This window comes from Pholcus phalangioides, unplaced genomic scaffold (genome assembly GCF_987345545.1).
Source record: "Pholcus phalangioides strain wild (caught in Gottingen) unplaced genomic scaffold, Ppha-v1.0 ptg000015l_1, whole genome shotgun sequence".
Taxonomy (NCBI): Eukaryota; Metazoa; Arthropoda; class Arachnida; order Araneae; family Pholcidae; genus Pholcus; species Pholcus phalangioides.
In genome coordinates this window covers 52,506,870-52,526,186 of record NW_028301608.1, presented here as the reverse complement: position 1 = coordinate 52,526,186, position 19,317 = coordinate 52,506,870, and the positions used below count along the sequence as shown (strand labels likewise).

Here is a 19,317-nt window from a genome sequence, read left to right as displayed (position 1 = left end):
ATTCCCATTATTATTTTTAATTTAAAATTGTGTTTTAACTCAAATTTTATTTTCTGTTAAATGTCCAGATACGTGTCTTATATTCTAAAAGTTATTTATAGTTTTTAAAATTACTAAGAGAGAAAATATTTTTTTTTTTTTTTTTTTTTTTTTTGTCATTTTCAATATTTCAGTCACCCAATCAGCCAATGGTAAATGGCCAATTCACAAATTTCGATCCCCTCACCACAAAACGAAGTTTGAGTATAATTTTCATTATTTTTCAGGCTAATATATACACAGAAATCGCAGCTTCTCCACTAAAACAAAGAAAATTTGGTTTTTTTTTTTTTGTTTCAAATAATTTTTTCTACGTTATATAAAGTAAAAGGTGGTCATAAAATTACTTTGTTTAGCAGCAAAAATCAACTAACCCTAATGAAGTTCGAGACATAGCTGTCAGATTATGCACTCGAGAATGAGATGAAAACCAAAAACTTATCTTTTATGGTTGCGGTTACAGCAGGCCTCAGCAACCTATGGCCTGTGGAGGACAGAGTGATCCATTTCATAATTTCGAGTAAGGGGCGATTCAAGTATTACGTAAGCAGATTTTTAGCCATTTTTGATCCCCTCCCCCTATCAGCAAAGGTCATCAAAACACTGGACCCCCCCCCCTTGTCAGCAAAATTTCGTCAGCGGCTTAGAATATTTCATATCTTCAAAAAGGGTGGTTGGTGACGTAAGCAACCTTCAACCCCCCCCCCCTACCCCCTTGTCATCAAAAGTCAGCAAATCCTAAACTCCCTCGCCCTCGATGCTGAAGTAATACTTGAATGACCCCTAACCCACTTGAGTTCCGAAAATGAAGGATAATTATCGTCTTCTTAATACACACATTTTCGTTGATTGACGCAGTAAAATTATATGAATGGCGTTGAAACGGCACCGATATCACCATACGCCGGCGCAGGACGCAGACAAAGAAAGATCTCATCAAGAGGTTGGTGCGCTAACCAGCCAGATCTCGGAGGAAGTCCCCGACCGAGTGGTTAGTGCACCAATCCCTTGGTGACATCTTTCTTTCTTTACGCCCTGCGCCGGCTTTTATTGCGTCCTAGGTACCGCTTTGTCTCCATTCATTGTTTTTAACTGCGCCGATCATTTTTGAGTTGCCTTTTGAATTTTTTCGAAATTTTCTTGCTGTAACCGTTACCGCGAAAGATAGGTTTTTGTTTCTCATTTCATTCGCGAGCGCATACGCTGTAGTATTTCTCGAATTTCATTAGCATTAGTTGATTTTTGTGGCCGTTAAAGGCTCATATATCGGTAAAAGTTATTTTACGACCACCCGGAATGTATGATTGCTATGCTCATTCGCAGTTGGCTCGAAAAAGCTCAAAAGTTTCCTCACGAGCTCCGGAGGACGAAAAAATTCCGGAATTGATAGAAGCACTTCCTAAAGAAAGTGAAGAAGAATCAGTGAAAATATGTAAGTTATTTAGTGTATTGGGTTACCTGAATGTTGAAGGATTTCTTTTTATTGTACGTTTATTGACATGTTTTTTCTTCGGTGAGTACGTGTAAAGTACGTAATAGTAATATGGACAATTTTCTGTATTTTTCTTATTTCGAATTGAATCCAACTTATGTCCAGTTATATATACGCTTGGAGAAAGGAACATGTGACAATTTTTTTTTTTTTGTGAAAGGATGCCCGATTTGATACTGGTCTGCCATATTTTACAGAAGTATTTATACCCCCTACCATATACAGGCTTTTGGCAAAAAATCTGAATGATCTGCATTTGACGTATCAGCGATTAATCTAAAAAATAATTGATTTCCTTGATAGCATGTTACAAATAGGTAGGGGGGAAAGTGCAATAGATATTTCTCTTTCTCACTCTCCTCATATCGACAGCAGGGCCGTCATTTCAACTTTTTCCACAGGGGGGGGGGGGGGGTCGAAGCACATGTGCTCAATGTATGTATATATATTTGTATACATATATATAACATTTTTAGTGTATTTTCAAATGACGGGCCTGAACTACAGGGTAATTCAGTAAAACATCGCGAAACTGAACGGGCTTTTCATGCATTTCATAACAAACCAGAATCACATAGGAATCAGTGAATTTTAAGTCATAGATTCTAGAAATTAATTACAAATTCTTGCAACAGGTGCATATAGGTGAGTAAATGCCATCTGGAGCCGCTTCTGGGAGTTGTTGCATCGCACATTTTTAACTCAATCCCGAACTCATCAAGCATGAACTTGCAATTCTGACAACATAAATACGTTATAGGCCGCACATACACCCACAACATATTCCGGCATGTACCTATTCGTTTGAAACTCCGCATGGACTGCATACTTGCTACTACTGCTTAACTAACTGAACATTCACCTCTTACACATTCCTCTGCGGAATTTCTAACGAATCGGTACATGCCGGAATGCGTGTCCTGAGTGTATATATGTGATGTCGTGATAGTTGCGACTTCATGCTGACTGAGTTCGGGATTTCTTTAAAAGTGTGTGAGGCGCAACAACTCCCTGTAGTGTATCCGGATGGCGTTTGCGCACCAATGTTCTGATGTGATTTTGGATTGTTATCGTATGCCTGAAAATTGCCCTTTCAGTTTGGCAATGCTTTGCTGAATCACCCTGTATATATTATATTGTTAACTAATAATTATATTTATATAAATCAAATTTGTGTAAATAAAAATGACTAACTTCTGAGTATTACACGTGGAATTTCGTGGAGATGTTACACTGAACTGTAAACTGAGCATTCATCAAATGAACTCGTTCTTATTTTAGTTGATTTGCTCTTCTATAACCTTAGCTCAGGGGCTATTAACCTTTTACAGCCGCGGCCCACGATCAACTTCGCGACCCACGGTCTATTCTTATTTACATTTTTTTCTTAAATATACTCACTTGATCAACAAAATTTTTAGTTTTCGAAATTAGTGAAACCACTCCATGGCTTTTTAACAGGTGTGCCAACAGGGGTGGATCCTAAGGGCGTCCGAATAGAAAAGCCCTCTTCCCCCCCCCCTACAAGTTATTGAAAGTTTTCACCAATTCTGAAATTATTTCCCTCATTAATTTTGGAATTATTTCTTTAGTTATTTTATTTGTTACTATTTAATTATTTCTTATTATTTTTGATTAGTGTGTATGCAGATAAATATTTTTTATCATTCCTGCGAGTGTTTTTTGAGTGCCGACTGCTGCCCAAAAATACTGTATAAAAAATCATGGCTCAAAAAACGCTCAAAGGGCCGCCAAAAAACGTCTAGGTCATGGGCGGAGATACGAGGGGCCATGGGGACATTGCCCCCCCCCAGCGTCAAAAGTGGAGTCCACTGATCTAATGTATGTGTGTATATATAAATTGACATCATCATCATCATCATCCCCCCCCCAGACTTTCAAGTCTATCTCTGCCTATGGTCCAAGTCCAACCCAAGGTCACCGAAATCACCAAGATGTTCCTGAAACAAGTGACGAAACAAATGGACGTATAACCGAATTGCAAAGTGTATTTGTACGTCTTATCTCAGAAGCCCTTGCGACCCAGGTGTGGACCGCGACCCATACATCAAGAACTTCTGTCTTAGCTGAAAAGCAAAAAATTAGTTATAACACATTGAGAAATATTCACAATCAATATGCTCATCAATATTTCTTTTATTTTTTTTATTAGACTTCGCGGAAGATTTTTGCCATGACCCCGTGGAGAAAACTATTTCTGATCCAAATCAGACTGAAGTCAAAGTCGAAAAAAAAGACTCGACTTCGAATATTGAGGCTTTACCTGAAGTCGTTTATAGAAGTGCTTATCCCAACGAGTCTTTGATTAGAGTGAGTATCAAACCTAATCTCTGCGTATTTGTGGTAAAATACATGTGGCACCATCTGGTTGGTTCACAGCTCTGAAAAAATAGCATCAATTTTAATTTTCAACTCTACGAAAAATGTATATAGAAGATCTTTTTTCTTTTCTTTTTGACGTGAATATGTCTTTTAAAATCACCTGACGATACTGGAAGCATTCGCAAAAAATTGCGTGCCGAAATTCTCTTTTTAAACGCTCATATCTCAGGACGTACCCAACCCAAGTCAAAAGCAATGGTATCGTCAGATATCACTCTGGTTTCAATATCTCTTCCAGAGCCGCTGCCCTGATTTGTAACAAATTTCTTTACGCTGTATCTTAATCAGTTCATAACGAAAATAGACGACATTGGTATCGTTTGTTAGCTTATCCAAAGACAAAGCCGATGATAATGACATAATGGTCAGTACCTACAACGCGATTCAAGTCGGAAAAAAACGTATTCACGTCAAAACTTGAGGCCGTATCTATGGTACAGCCTACCCCATTTTTTTTTTAGTATACCGATGTTTTTTTCCTCCAAGTTGTAATGGAAGGTATGCGATTTCATACCGCAATTATGATAATGTTATATCAGCTTTATTTGAATTAGTTACTGTGAAACTATCAAGAGAGAGAAATATATTTCTCACATGTGGAAAGTAATGTATTCTCTTGATGTCTGTTAAATTTGGTATCTTTCGACCTACTTGAGTACCTTTCAACATTTCAGTTGCGTGGGGGTGAATTTTTGGAATGTGTCATGGGCTTTTCACCCACCCTGTATATCTGAATCAATCAAGAATACTAAAACGCATGGTGTACCATAAATTCGTAAATAGTTAAAAAATTCATAAAAATTAAAGGAATATGTGTGTTTGAATACGGTTTGCGCAAAAGTTGTTCTCACGAGGGGGTATTTTTGGGAACAGAAAAAAAATAGCTCGGATTTCTGTCGTAAGAGGACGCTGAACGGAAACAAGTCACAGAAAGATGTGAACTTGAACCTTTCTTCATTCCCCTCTGTGTCCGAAACGTTCGTAAAACTGCACGAAAGTAAATCACTGGAAATATGCAAATCTCAAAAAGGTTATTCTGACGAAACAGAATTTTTTTTTTTTTTTTTTTTTTTTTTTGGTACAGAAAAAAATTAGTTAAAATTTTTGTCTGTAGAGGGCTTAGTATGAAAGCAAATAATGGGGAATATGCAAATCCGAGTCCTATAAAATGCCGGGTGTGCAACTAACAAAATTCATTTCTGGAAATTTTTCATATTACTGACGCTTTCTCAAGGGTTCCAGTGGATTGTTGACATTGGTGGATAAAGCGCTATTGGTGAAGTTGTTTAGTTTAACCTCAGCCAAGAATTGCCGGCTGAAGCTTTACAGATGTTTCGGGCACACAAGAGATTAGGTCCTGTCACTCCTGATTTTCTTTCGTGCAGCGCTCTCTATCGGTAAAAACTTAAAACTCTAAAAATTGTACAAAACCTTCAATTTTTATGAATTTTTTTATTATTTACGAATTCATAAGACGCAGTTTCAGCAAATAATTTTCCTCTGCAATTCACTTGAATCTCTCTTTCCTGATTTTTGTTTTTTGTTTCTAAAACACACGAGCAGATATACCCATGCGAACTGGAACACGTGCCTGAATTCCACGGCTTCGAAGAATGGCAGCAGACCTTCGAACTACACCGTGGGAAACGGAAAAAAAAGTCGAATCTATTCTCCAAACGCGCTGGAGTATTCAAAGTAAGAGAAATTTGCTTTTTTTTCAGTAAGAATGCACTCCATGTGAAGTGTGTTTGCAAACTTTACTTGATGCGATTGATCCTCATCACATCAATATCGTCTGTTTCTCATCCTTTTCTTTAAGGGATCTTTCAAAGTCTACAAAGTTCCTTTGGATAAAGATGCTGGCAACCCGTTCTTGCCCCCAGTCGAAGGAACGGGGTATTACTTCCGTGGTATGCCTCCGAATGTACTTGTACCTGTGCTCGTACGCGTATACATAGTGAAGGTATGACAACCATCATATTTAATGTCAGAAATAAATTACAAATTACTGGTATCTCTGAAGGGTTTGTCAGCTGAACCACGAACAGTGAGCATCCTGAAACCGTTACTGGTTCAGTCCGTTCTCGATTTTGTTGCGTAACATCAGTTCTACAAATTCGAGTGCTGATGGAACAAACTACAATCAAACTATGTTTTGACGACCACGGCTATAACGTCAATAATTGGCAGTCCGGACTGATTCCTGTTGAGAATAATGATAATAAACCTTACTTGTAACGTCGATAAAAAAACAGCCAAATTGGATATAACGATAATTTTTTCCATTTCAATGACGTTTTCCAAAGAAATTCCTAACATTAGAGCTGATGACATTCAGAGAATGTTCGTCTGTTGCTCTATGTCAGGGGGGGTCTCTCGATCTTTCAGACAAGGCCAAATTGAAACTTTCCACGAAGCCCGCGGGCCACCAACTTAGGTAGTTTCGTGACACCTTAATAGAAGAATAGAAGGGCTCAATGAGCGCCCCCCCCCCACCGAGTTAAACAGGAACAAAAATAACTAAACACTTTTATTTATTCTGTATAACTGTTTCTTTTATTAATTATCAATTTTGATTAGTTCTTAAATAATTTTTGATGCTAAAAATGATACTAAATGCTAAAATAGGTTTTCGATTAATTACGATTTTAATTGATTTCAATCTGAAATATTTTAAATTATTCTTTAATTATTTATTTCCCTTCTCATCTTATCATTTCATTCAATAATTATGCAATTACTCTTTTATTGATTGTGAAATAATTTGTCAGAAATTACGAAATTGTTTCTCTCGTTGTTTTATAAGTTATTTTTTTTCACTGATTGTGAAGTTATTTGTTTCAAAAATTCTCTGAAACCATTTCTCTCAGTAGTTGAAAATTTTCTTCAATTCCGAAATTATTTCTTAATTCATTAATTCTAGTACAATTGACTAAATACCAAGCGAATTCATATGCCGGAATTTTCATGTTGTATCAGTTTGCTGTCTGCCTAGAGACTTTTTCAAATGAGGCGATCGGCTTACATTTGCAGCTCGAAGTTTAGTGCACGTCACCGGCTCCGCCCATAAAAAAATTAATCACACCGCGGATTTCAAAATAAGGCCCTCTTTTCTAATCATCGTGTCCCATTTTGTTAATATATTAACCTTATGAGGCTCCAATGATCTAGCCATAAGTAACGTAAATGAATCGTGAATTAAAGAAGCTTCGTTGGAGCTACATGATTTTCTGCTGGAACATTTACAAGGCATTAGATGAATTTTGATGTTCAACTTGGTTCTTTTTTTCATTTCTTTCACCAGTGTATCGACTTAATTCCTCAGGACATCAGCAACACGGCAGATGCTTACATCGTGTTGAGGCTTGGCTCGACTGTCATCAAAGACGAAGACAATTACATTCGCAAGCAATTAAACCCAGTTTTCGGGAGGTGAGTAAAAATATAAAGGATGCCCAAATAAATTTTTTAATATCTTTTTTATCATCACCCTGAAACTCTATTGTAACCCTTTGAACGGACGTTGTTGTTTTTTCCTCCTCTCCGTTTTTTTATACTCCCGGTAAGTGATTTTTCTCCCCACGTATAATACATATTTTCACTATATCCCTTTCAGACCCTGGTGCCACGAATGTGTGTGGGGGTTGCTTTTTCTCAATATAATTTTTTTTCTTTCAAGCCATAACTCAAAGGACTGTGTAAATTTTTAGTTAGAAATATGCTGAATATAAACTTTAGGGCTTTCATCAGAGAGCAGCACTAAAAGTTGAACTTTCAGGGTGTTTTTAAGATTGCTTCCAGGAAAAGGCACCTCCGGGAAAAAGGTGATGTCATACAGAAAATTTAGTAATAAAATACTAGAAGAAACTGTATGTGAAGATGATTATACCTTGCATTATCTTGGTTGAAAAAATTTGAACGAAATGAGTTATTTCTTCACAATAAAAAATTGAAGCAATATATATTTGCTTGTTTTTTCTTTTTTTTTTCTTTTTTGAGTATGAAAAATGCAAAAACATTTTGAAAATTTAAAAAAAATGAATATTCTGGTTTGAAAGAGATATATAAGAGAGTAAGGGAACACGTACACACAAGAGGGTGAGAAAAAGAGTCTAGAGAAATGTACTATACGCTCTTTTGTCCCCTTCTATTTCTAACATGCAAACAAGAAAAGTTTTTAACTTTCAAAGTCAAACAGTTTTTTGAGAATTTTCGCCGATACTTTAAGCAGAGATCGTCCAAATTTGTTGTCAAAAGCCCGTACATGAAACGATTAAGACGTTTTATTTCCCCATTTTTTTTACGCCAGTGGCTCCAATAACATGGTGCTGAGAGTGAAATTCATTTGCAATCCTGGGTTTCATTGCGAAAATTATTTGTTTTGTCGTGTACTGTAACCCCCCCCCCCCTCAATTTAACGGTAGAATTCTGGGACAGCTTGCCTACCGTATACACACACTTATACCAGGAAATCTCTAAATTCCATTATTTTTGTTTGATCTCTGTTCTATTTCTCTCTTTTCACATTCATTCAATTTATTTTCATTTTCTACTGAAGACATTTTGATCTCGAGGCCAATCTTCCAGTGGATACGTATCTCAAAATTCAGATTTTTGATAAAGATGTATTGGATAAAGATGACCTCATAGGAGAAACGACCATCGACTTAGAGAATAGGTTTTACAGCCGTTGTCATGCAGTTTGCGGTATACCTGAAAAATACGAGATGTAAGTATTGAGAGACTTCTCTCTTTTGTTTTCCTGGAACAAGGCTCCATATTGTGTCAACAGCACTTCGTTTAATCTTACCGACTTATTTTTTTTTTTGTCAGTGAAGGACCGAATCAGTGGCGAGATGTTCGCACTCCGAAGAAATTGTTGTCCGAGCTGTGCAAGAGGTACATGCTGAATGATCCGAGTTTCGATTCTCGTGGAGTGAAGGTCGGTCCGAAAAAATTTAAAGTAATGAATTCTATCGAAATCCAAGGTGAAGATTTTTTCAGCTAGTTCACATTTTATTTCTGTGACATTTTCACATTCCATTAAGCATAATTGCACATGTTGCATGGACAAGATCCTTTGACTTGAAATAACTTGCTAACGAAGGCCCCAGAGATGTGTATTTGCAGATGTGATGGGCGATAGTCCAGATCGGCAAATTTGGTGATCGGTGAATTTGGGGAGATGGGTGATCATGAAAATTAGACTATAACAGGGAAAAATTTCGCAGTGAAAAGTGCACGAGGAGCATGTACGGTTAAGTAGTAGTCGTATAACGAGAGCAAGGTGAAAAACTCGTGCAGCCCACAGACAGCAAAACCATAAATCATCCTCTGAAGTCCGTAGATGTATAACTTGCACCACAGTATAGTAAAGCGACAACATTTGATCATATTCAACAAACAGAAGTTTGTCTAGTGGTGGACTTCGGAACCCTTGAAAATTGTGAATAAATAGAGATAGAGCAAAACTCTTCCACTTTCAAAGTTGCAGAGCATCATTTAATTAGTACAAAACTCTGTTACATAGTAAATGGTTGCCTGCACAAAAGTGCTTTCAAGACCTAAAGTATGCAGCGTAGTCAATGATGTGTTTTCGTCCACGGGCACATCTTCATGCCAGGCTCCTAGGTTGGCATCTTTGATGGGGCTCCTCGGCCAGAATTTTTCACGGATTCCCCCATAGTGAATTTGTAGTGATATATTTATACAACCATGGATTTCTTACAAACATGGCCCCGACAAAGGGGGGGGGGCCTGACAGGGATCGGGACATTTCTCATAATTTTTTGCTTTTTCACACAATAAATTAATTACAGAAAGGGTCCGTGAAAAGTCTGACCGGGGGCCCGCAAAAGATCCCAGCCTAGGGGCCCCGCTCCAGGATGTGGGGCCATGCTTACCAAACATAGTATTTTCTTGTGTCTATATTTCTTTTCTCCGTTCACTCAAAATTAGAGCTTCATAGTTTAAGGGCTGTCTCATCCCTTTGAAATTGCTCTTCCCACGTTGGCTCAGTGGGCGTTCTCTCGCATAAGGTGCGTGACGTCACTGCCCTAATTCTAAAAGCGACCTTGAAATATCAAGGTAGCCAGCCACAATTAATCCGTTCTGTCAGGGCGAAGACGCCAGCTTGTACCGACTCCGGCGAATCATGAAAGACAGCCCTTATTATATGGCCATGCCAAAATATATAGAGTGCAATTCCTTTATATATTTCAGGGTTGACTTCATATTCAATGACAATGTATAGAGTTTTGCACCAATTGAATGATACTGGACAGCTTTGGAATTAAAAGAGTTTTTCTCTATCTCCGTTTCAGATTTTCAATGACTAACTTCAAAATTCGCCTCTAGGATCGCGACATCTGATCCGACGTATTCATTTTGTTACAATGTAATCTAAGTTGCACTTTTCATTCTAAAATTATTTCAGGTCAAAAGAACTGTCCTACGCATTCACACTCTACATATTAGAAGTCTTCAATGTGAATGTTCAATTTTTTTTCTTTACGAACAGGTGGTAAGGAAGATCAAATTTCATTGGAAGTCTTGCACAACTGGTCGAAAGTCGCGGGTTTCTCGTTGATCCCGGAACACATCGAGACAAGGAGCTTGTATCATCCGAAAAAAATTGGAGAACAAGTAACCACTATTAAATCTCATTTAAAATATTGCTTATCTATCGATAACCTTAATAATGCAAATATTATGTACACCAATGATCCATAACCTTATTAATTACGGTTTTTTAAATTTTCCTGATCCGCGTTATACCCGCCAAAGTGGAAATCACTTAACCTTCAAAAACTCGTCACCTATTTTCAAGAAGAGTATTTTTTTCCGATTGCGTGAGCTGATAAATGCTCCCTTCCCCAGCAAACACCGAAACCAATAATGATAATTAAAACAAGGAAGAGAAACACCTTATCGTTTTCTGCTATTCATGCTGTACGCATAATCGTTAACAACTTCGAACGAAAAGGAAAAGCATCCTCTCTCTCCTGTTATGAGACTTTGAACAAAAACTGACTCCGTCTAATGGCAGTGGATCGACAGGATAAAGGGAGGGAAAGAAAGTATGTTTGACTGTAAAAACAACTTCAACGAGTTGTTGGGCTCGGGATTGAAGAAATGAGAGGAGAGGATTCTAAGATCCCGAGAGAATGCCTATTTCTTAATTGCCGAAATAAAGTGGATGAAGTTAGACGAGATATCTCGTCATTGTAAGTGAACCAACTTTTTTGCAGCCAATTCTTTTTTTTTTTTCTTTTTTTTTGCCAGCCGGTATCCGTAAAAGAGGGGTTTTACTGTAATCAGTTCATTTTTTTATAACATAGCATTGATGCAAATATTCTTTCATTGTACAGTATTAAATTATAATTTCGTTAGTAGTTGCCTGCCAAATCTTTATTCTGATGAAATTTATAATCGAAAATCACTGCAAAACTCTACTGTTATATATATCAAAGCAACCAAATAAATTATAAATTTCAAGTGCAGAAATTCGTAACAAACATCATAACTCGCAATTATTAGCTTTAAAGCTTAGCAAAAGATCAAAGTTAACTTACGAAACAGAGAAAGAAATTAACGCATGGGAAAAAAATATGAATAGAAATAAATAAAATTACAATATAGCCCAGGGTGTTTCACGATACGAAATGGAAACATATTTATTTTCATTTCATTACCTTTTTTTCTAAAAAAAATTTTCATACTTTTTTACGAGAGGAAAAAGAGAAACTGGAATTAAAGAGAGGAAAAATTCGATTAAGTTCAAAAAAACTTTCTTATTTATATTAAGTGAGAAACTTTTTCTACGTAAAAAGAAGTTTACAATTATAATTGAGTTTTCTTTTTCGTTTATTCACCCGTATTTTATCATCTTATTAAATAGAAACGACACATGTTTTTCACATTCCGTTTTTTTGTATCAATGTTAGGAAATGAAATTATCGAAATATATATACGATTATGCTATTATTTGGATATGTTTATTCACCTTTTATTTACTTTTAATTTAAAACTTGAAATTTTGGATCATCATAAAATTTTAGATAGCCTTAGGGATAAATGTCTTTTTCTTATAAGAAGGGAAAGAAGTAGAAAATTCTTTGAGTGTATTGTATTTTTCGGACTTGATATAACAATTATTTCTGACAAATTAATAAATGATATTTTAATAACTGTACTCTCTTTACAATACCGTCACTAATCATTCCTTATTAAATGTAATTTTTTTATTGCTACTAAAGTTGTACTTAATTTTCAGGGAAAATTAGAAATGTGGATCGACATTTTCCGCCGAGACGAGAAAACTTTACCACCTCCTCATCGTAATATAAGTCCGAGAAAACCTCTGAGGTAAGATGAAATTATTTAAAGTGTTCGCATTGTATAAGAGATCAAGAAAAACATTATGAATGGAATATTTATGGAGAAATGACCCAATCGATATTTTAAGAAATATCGGAGTGAAGAGCGAGTTTTAACAGTCATTTACTTTAATAAATTGCTAACTGCCACACCCGAGGAATTTCGAAATGAAAATTTCTCCGTCAGAACAATGCGAGTACAATTTATATATGAATATACAATGTATATTCACATATAACTTATCATTCAATAATAGTGAACATGACTTTTTTTTAATAATGTGATCACGTATTCCCAAGGGATCAGCATGATCCGTCTAGGGGATTTGTTAGTAAATATCCATGCCCGAACCGGGATTCGAACCCAGATCTTCACAGTGAGAGGCTAGCTCCCTAACCACTCGACTGCCAGGCGGCAAGTCGAAGTGAAATTTATAATTTAATTTTATATGAATCTTGAATTTTAAGTTTCCGAAATGCAATTGACGCTCGTTATAAGGACCATACGCTATTGCGGCAGTTCCGTTGTAACGGTGCGAAAAATCCCAATTTTTTTTCCCATTCTCATCCCATGTTATTTTTCATCAAATATAACGGCCTTCAAAGACCATTCGGTTCAATGCAACGTCCGAACTCAGCTCTGCCAAGCCTCCTGTTTCCGAAGAAATGTACGAAGCCCATGTTTTTCGTTTGCCAAAAATGTTTTGCTCCTTGACCCTTGATATTTCGAGAATTCTGTGCATAGGTGTATACATCTATTCTTGTCATTTTAATTACTACAAGTGTATTATTATTTCCGTAACCTGATGTACTTTCACTGCTACTGCTCATATATTCTAACAAAATTAGTAATATAATTCATTATTTCACCTAATATATATCCTCTAAAGAAGCAAAGAGGCTATTTTTTTTCTTTTCAATCGTTCCATGTAACGACCTTTCAGGAAGGGGGGATCGCTATAACTAACTTCAATTGTATATACTTTACAATATTGTAAACTTGTATAGGATGCATAGCTAACAGCAAAACTAAGCAAATTTTATTGGCGAACCTTTGATCCTAGAGGCATCCTTTTAATTAGAAAAGGTATCCAATTAAGGTTTAGAGCTCAGGTATGTCATTCATGTTGCAAGGTGTTATACAGTTATTAAAGTAAAATAAAAAAATTAACTTTTTATATGAGCACCATGTCCTCTAAAACCCAATTAGAAACTTGTTATCCTGACTCACCTGAAGCCAACAAATAAAATTCCATGTTTTTAAGTGCAGTATCCGCTGAGATATTTGCATTTAAAAGGCAGAGGAAAGTTGGGAAAGGAGCTGTGTGTATGTTTGTTTATTTGGTTCTCTTTCCGAACTTTTTTGAGATTTTTAAATTCAGATATCTCAGCGAATATTACATTTAAAAACACGGAAATGTTTTTTGTTGACCTCAGGAGAGACAAAGTAACACCATCCCTATTGGGTTTTTCAGGACAAGGTGTTTGTATGAAAAGGTATGCAACCCCTTGCAACATGAATGACGTATCTGTCAAGGAAAGGGTCCCAAGGTGTCTTCCTCAAAAAGTTGAAAAATTAAGTGAATTCGCTCTTCCAAAAACACATCAAAACAAAAAAAAGAGTGGCGGAATGCAATTATTAAAGTAAAAAAAAACATTAAAAATTATAACACTTGGCTACTCATCACCTCTCGCGCTTATTCACGATATCTATAAAAAAAACGTATTTTTACACTATCTTTCCCCCAGTTTCTCTGTTCTATAGAAACTAGTTATTTTTCTTTTTCTGTGTTGCACTTGATCATGTATTGTTTGAATGACGTCACTCTAGAGGGCTGCGTGATTTTGAAATTCATTTTTGGCCTCTATTGGCGTTCAAAATACTAATATTTACATTTTTTTTTTTTTTTTTTTTGAGTGACAGATAATAATTCCACGTGATTTTTCTATATTTTTGTGCACATTTATATGAGTAGAATCAGTGGAAATATTTTCAAAACTTTTTGAGGATGTTACCTTGAGACCCTTTTGTTGTGAGTTATACACAACATTTGGATACTTTTCCTAATTGAAAGTATGCTCAAGGGTCAACGGTTCACCAGTAAAATGTGGCAAGGGTAGTTAAGTAATCGCCCTATGTATACAAAAACATTTTTGGGACAATATGCTTCTTGTTGGAAACGTTAAAAAAAACTCTTGAATATTTATTTTTTATTTATTTATTTTATTTTACTTATTTATTTATTTTTTATATTCAGACAATACGAAATACCGTAAAGTTTTGTGCATTCCGGTCTCTCTTCTCTTTTTTTATGGGGATCATCTTATGATCCGAAATGTTTTTTTTTAAGTTTAAAGGATAAAATGTAGTTGAGCAAGAACATTGTTATTTTTTTTCTAGCATGCTAAGAAACATCACGTATAGAAAAGAGTGTGAAAAAAAAAACCTATTAGAACTCAGGTACTCTACAAAAATCCCATTCGAAGTCCTTTAAGTGACTTCTCAGACAAAGAAGCATTCTAGCAAAGCTTCCATTTCATGTATTGTACATCCATTGATTGCCTCTTGACCTTTGTCCAATTCTGTCCGCGAGTGCTGAAAATTTAATTATGTACACGCATGTATAGAGTTCACATTCACTAAAACTCTTATATTATATATATATATTTATTTATTTATTTATTTATTTTATTTTTCAATATTATTTTTTATTATTTTCTTCTTTTACGAACTATTTGAGTAAGAGTCTGTTGTAGTAATAACATTTGTATAAGTGTGTTTTGAATAATGTATGTTTTGAAGTGTTTATCTTACAAACATTTAATTACTGCTTTCTTCAACATATTTTTAATTAAGTTTGCTTCAAAAGTAAATGTGATAATATTTGATGTTATCTCAAGTTCTTATATGCAATGTGGGTAATCAAATCAAATATATTTTAAAATTCGAATGGTTCCGATTCGGAGAATTTTTCTGGGTTACTGCTAATACAATTGATACTTATTGCTTATCTTATCCATTTAGTTATGAATTGCGGGTTATCATATGGAATACAGATGAAGTCATTCTAACAGACACGTCACTTACGGGCGAGATGTCGTCAGATATCTACATAAAAGGGTAATGTAATTTAAAAACGATCTACATAAATATTTTTGTACTCGATATGATCGAATCATGAAAATAAATACGATGTAGTGGAATTAAAAAAAGGTTTTTTGGATCAAATGATTTTAATGATAAACTAGTAAGCAAACTAATATACGAGATGAATAGCAAACAGGGATATTGATGATTGAAATTTTTGATTTCTACTAATACTCTGCAACAATTTCTGTATTCTTTTTCAAACTTGTGTTCTTTTAGCACGCACAAAATATCGAAAATTCAAAATTTTCAATCATTGATGCATAAAAAAAAAATTTCTCCAAGTATTGCGCGGTAAATTCCTTTTCGTACTGAATAAGGGAAAGGGAAAATTTCACTACTTGACAATTCCCGCATTAAAGGATTCATAGTTTTTATTTTTTCATATAATTCTCCAAATTTATATTTCACAGGAGTAAAACTACTAAAGCTCAATACTCTCTTTACCTATCATTTTTTCTTGTTGTGCTGTTTTACAACAATTTTAGAACCAATTTTTTTTTAATTCTTTTTTGGATGCTCTTCGAAACACCGCGATTATGAATGGTTAGTAACAACACTTGTTCATCTATGAAACTAAATTAAGTTTTGAAAATGAGTAATTTAGAGTTATTTCTGACGCTATCAAAACATTAAATATCAATAACAATTATTTTTCAGCCGGTTGAAGGGTCCAGAAGACGAACAAAAAACCGACGTACACTATGGGTACGTACTACGTATTAGATTGAACTATACGTGATGACATCAATGCTGAAACCCCATACGCTTCTCCATCATTGTTTTCTATATCTTAACTGCACAAAATGCTCATATGATTGAAAAATATAAATGTACAGGGTGTCTCATAAATAATTTAAAAATTCATAAAACTTGAAGGAATTGATATATTTGAAAGTAATTTAAAGCTCTAATTTTGAAACTTTGCGGTAAAGTTATCCTCACGAAGAAAGGTTTTTAACTATAGTAAAACTTTGTGTCGATAGAGGGCGCTGCAACAAATAAATCATTGGACATACAAATCAGAGTCCTATAAAATGCAGGGTATACACTCATTTCCGAATTTTCCTGTTACTGGCGCTTACGTAACGTTTTTATTGTGATTGTGGCTAAAACATAATTCGTGAAGTTATTGTAATTCAGCTACGAATCGCTGTCTGAAGCTTTACGAATATTTCAGACACAGAAGACATTGACGAAAGGTTCACGTTCAGAATTCCGTGATTTGATTTCGCGCAGCGGTCTTTATCGACAGAAATTTGAACAAATTTCGAAAATAACATTTTATTATTCAGAAATATTTAATAATTCGGAATTGGTCTATGGGTCGCAAAGTTGATCATGTCGTAGATTTTGGGTCGCTGCTAAAAAAAAAAGGTTACTAACCCCTGCACTAGGGTCACATACGTAAGTCTATACTGCATAACACACACACACAACGTTTGTAATCCAGGACATTTTCCTCTCCAGATCACAGACGGGAGAAGGAAATTTCAACTGGAGATTCATTTTCCCGTTCGATTATCATCCGGCCGACAGGATGATAGTTGCAAAGAAGAAAGAAAGCCTATTCACTTGGGATGAAATCGAATACAAGTTACCTGCTATATTCCAACTCGAAATTTGGGACGCGGATCGTTTTTCATCAGATGATTGTTTGGGTAAGTTTCTGAAAAACTTGAGCTGCATCACAATAAAATAACGTCTGAAACTTATACCCATCGCAGTAAATTATTTTCTAGTTATTCAGCTTCGAGAGAGAGATCTCAAAAAATTAATTTATATGTGTAGGCCTTCCGGTAAATGTCATAAATCGGTTATTATACATACTTAACGATTGTCTTCCTAAGTTTGATAAATTTATTACTTTTACTGGCGAATATGCATAATATCCAAGCCTCGTTTGTAAATTTGATAAACACGGAAAAAAATATCACTTTTACCGGAACCTATGAATAACCTTGCGTCGTTGGTAAATTTGATAAATACTTGAAATTTATCGGCTTTATCTGTGATTATGCGTAATACCCTAGTGTAATAGGTTAATTTGATAAATATGAAAAAAGTTTCAAATGAGTCTGGTATGTGCGATGAATATAGACGGACCCCGATATAATGATAACAAATTTTACGGTCGTACCCCGATATAATGATACAATACATGTATGAATTATCATGTAGATCATATAGTACGATTTATCATGTTTACCAACGACGTGACACTAGGTTATGAAGCATAGTCACCAATAAAAGTGATAATTTTTTCGCACATATTAAATTTACCAACGATACTTGGGTACTATGCATAATCGCCGGTGAAAGTGAATTTTTTTTTAAGTTTATCAAGCTTTCCAAAATGCTTGGTGATTATGCATAAGCTATTTTACACATTTACCAGATTTATCACATTTACCGTAATATATATATATATATAGAAGGGGGAAGATACATACACAGTATATGGACTAAATTTTATAAATTAAATCCAAAATTATGTAGCACTGCATGAATTGGGCGAAATGCTCCGCGGATCAGTGGTTGAAGAAGGCTGATTTATAATTATGATTAGACAATTATTAGATTACTATTTTATCGATGTACAGTAGACTCCGGACTATCCGGCTTAAAGTGTCGGAAGGACGAGCCGGATAACAGATAAGCCGTATAAGCCGGAGTTCTATATAAATACTCACTTCCTACCTCCACCCATACTATCAAAAATATTTTTTTATACAAGAACCCGCTCTGATTCGGACCTCGAATTACAGGCGAGTAGTTAATGAATGTTGGTTATGTACTTCTGAACTGTTCTGTGTTTTAAAAATTTACTACAGAAAAAAAGAAGTCCAAGAAAAAAAAAAGTATTGCACTCATCTCAATGTCTAACTAATTGCAGATGTACGGCAGTGTTTTTCAACGGACCTCGTGGGTCCGTAGGACCATTTTCGCTTACTATTATTGCATTTAGTATTGTGAAATTGTAATTTACTACTTCAATTTTTTGATAAACAAATCATAAAAAACAACTTATTTTGGATTACATGGGGAGAGAGGTAGTGTGGAAATTGACCTTTGCTACAGGGAGTCCGTGGTGTCTTGACTAAAGGGATTAGTGCACTACATCTAAAAGGTTGGGAAACGCTTCTGTACAGTACATATACACACACTTTCAAAATGAACAAAGCATAAACGCAAAACGTAAGGGGCTAAGCCCTTATGAAAAAAATTTTATACTTATTTTACTATTCATTGATAAATGATTGCACAGATGTGAAAAGGTGATACTGCAATTCATTAACGTATTATTATTTTTAAACTAGGCCGGATATATAGACAAGAGTCTACTGTATTTTTATATTATTTTTTTTACTTTCTCAGGAAGTTTCAGTTTCGATCTGCATCACTTGCCCAGAGGAGCCAAAACTCCGAACAACTGCTCACTGGCCTGTATCGAGGGCGACCAAGGCAGCAAGATCCCTTACATATCACTTTTCAAACAATCGACCGTGAGAGGCTGGTGGCCCGCATTTTCCGTGGACGAAAAGACCAGTCAGAAGAAATTAACAGTGAGTAAACAAGAGATATTCGTGGATAGATAAAGCATACTAGCATGTGTGAGAAATTACACAGTACTTCTATTACTTAATCATCGAAAGCACTCTATTCAAGAATATATACTTTAAATACGTATGCAGATGTATAAACGAAGTTATGAAACATGCTAGGCAAAACTGGTGTTATAATACAGTAATAGACTTCTAACGTTTACCACTACTACGACGACTTAACCGTCTTACATATCCCTCTGCGAAATTTCTGGCCAATCGGGGCGTGTCGGTATGTATGTTCTGAATGTT

The 19,317-nt window shown here is 35.3% G+C and overlaps 1 protein-coding gene across 1 annotated transcript; it reads left to right on the top strand.

The window, feature by feature from the left end:
• Window positions 1-1,335: 1,335 nt before the first annotated feature.
• Window positions 1,336-19,059, top strand: LOC149076199 (otoferlin-like). The gene is made up of 14 exons (XM_089242197.1): window positions 1,336-1,471; window positions 3,705-3,862; window positions 5,498-5,629; window positions 5,754-5,897; window positions 7,239-7,366; window positions 8,493-8,663; window positions 8,768-8,922; window positions 10,455-10,579; window positions 12,210-12,301; window positions 13,750-13,809; window positions 15,338-15,433; window positions 16,121-16,168; window positions 16,931-17,121; window positions 18,839-19,059. Exons 1-14 carry the CDS (start codon window positions 1,336-1,338, stop codon window positions 19,057-19,059), a joined length of 1,857 nt encoding a protein of 618 aa, XP_089098323.1.
• Window positions 19,060-19,317: the final 258 nt, after the last annotated feature.

What these genes read in the sequence shown, in the direction of transcription:
- LOC149076199 (XM_089242197.1), top strand. Translation starts at nt 1,336, where the DNA reads ATGTATGATTGCTATGCTCATTCGCAGTTGGCTCGAAAAAGCTCAAAA. An exon ending in AACGCGCTGGAGTATTCAAA is followed by an intron (nt 5,630 to 5,753) that starts GTAAGAGAAATT and finishes CTTTTCTTTAAG; the next exon opens with GGATCTTTCAAAGTCTACAA. An exon ending in GAATTCTATCGAAATCCAAG is followed by an intron (nt 8,923 to 10,454) that starts GTGAAGATTTTT and finishes CTTTACGAACAG; the next exon opens with GTGGTAAGGAAGATCAAATT.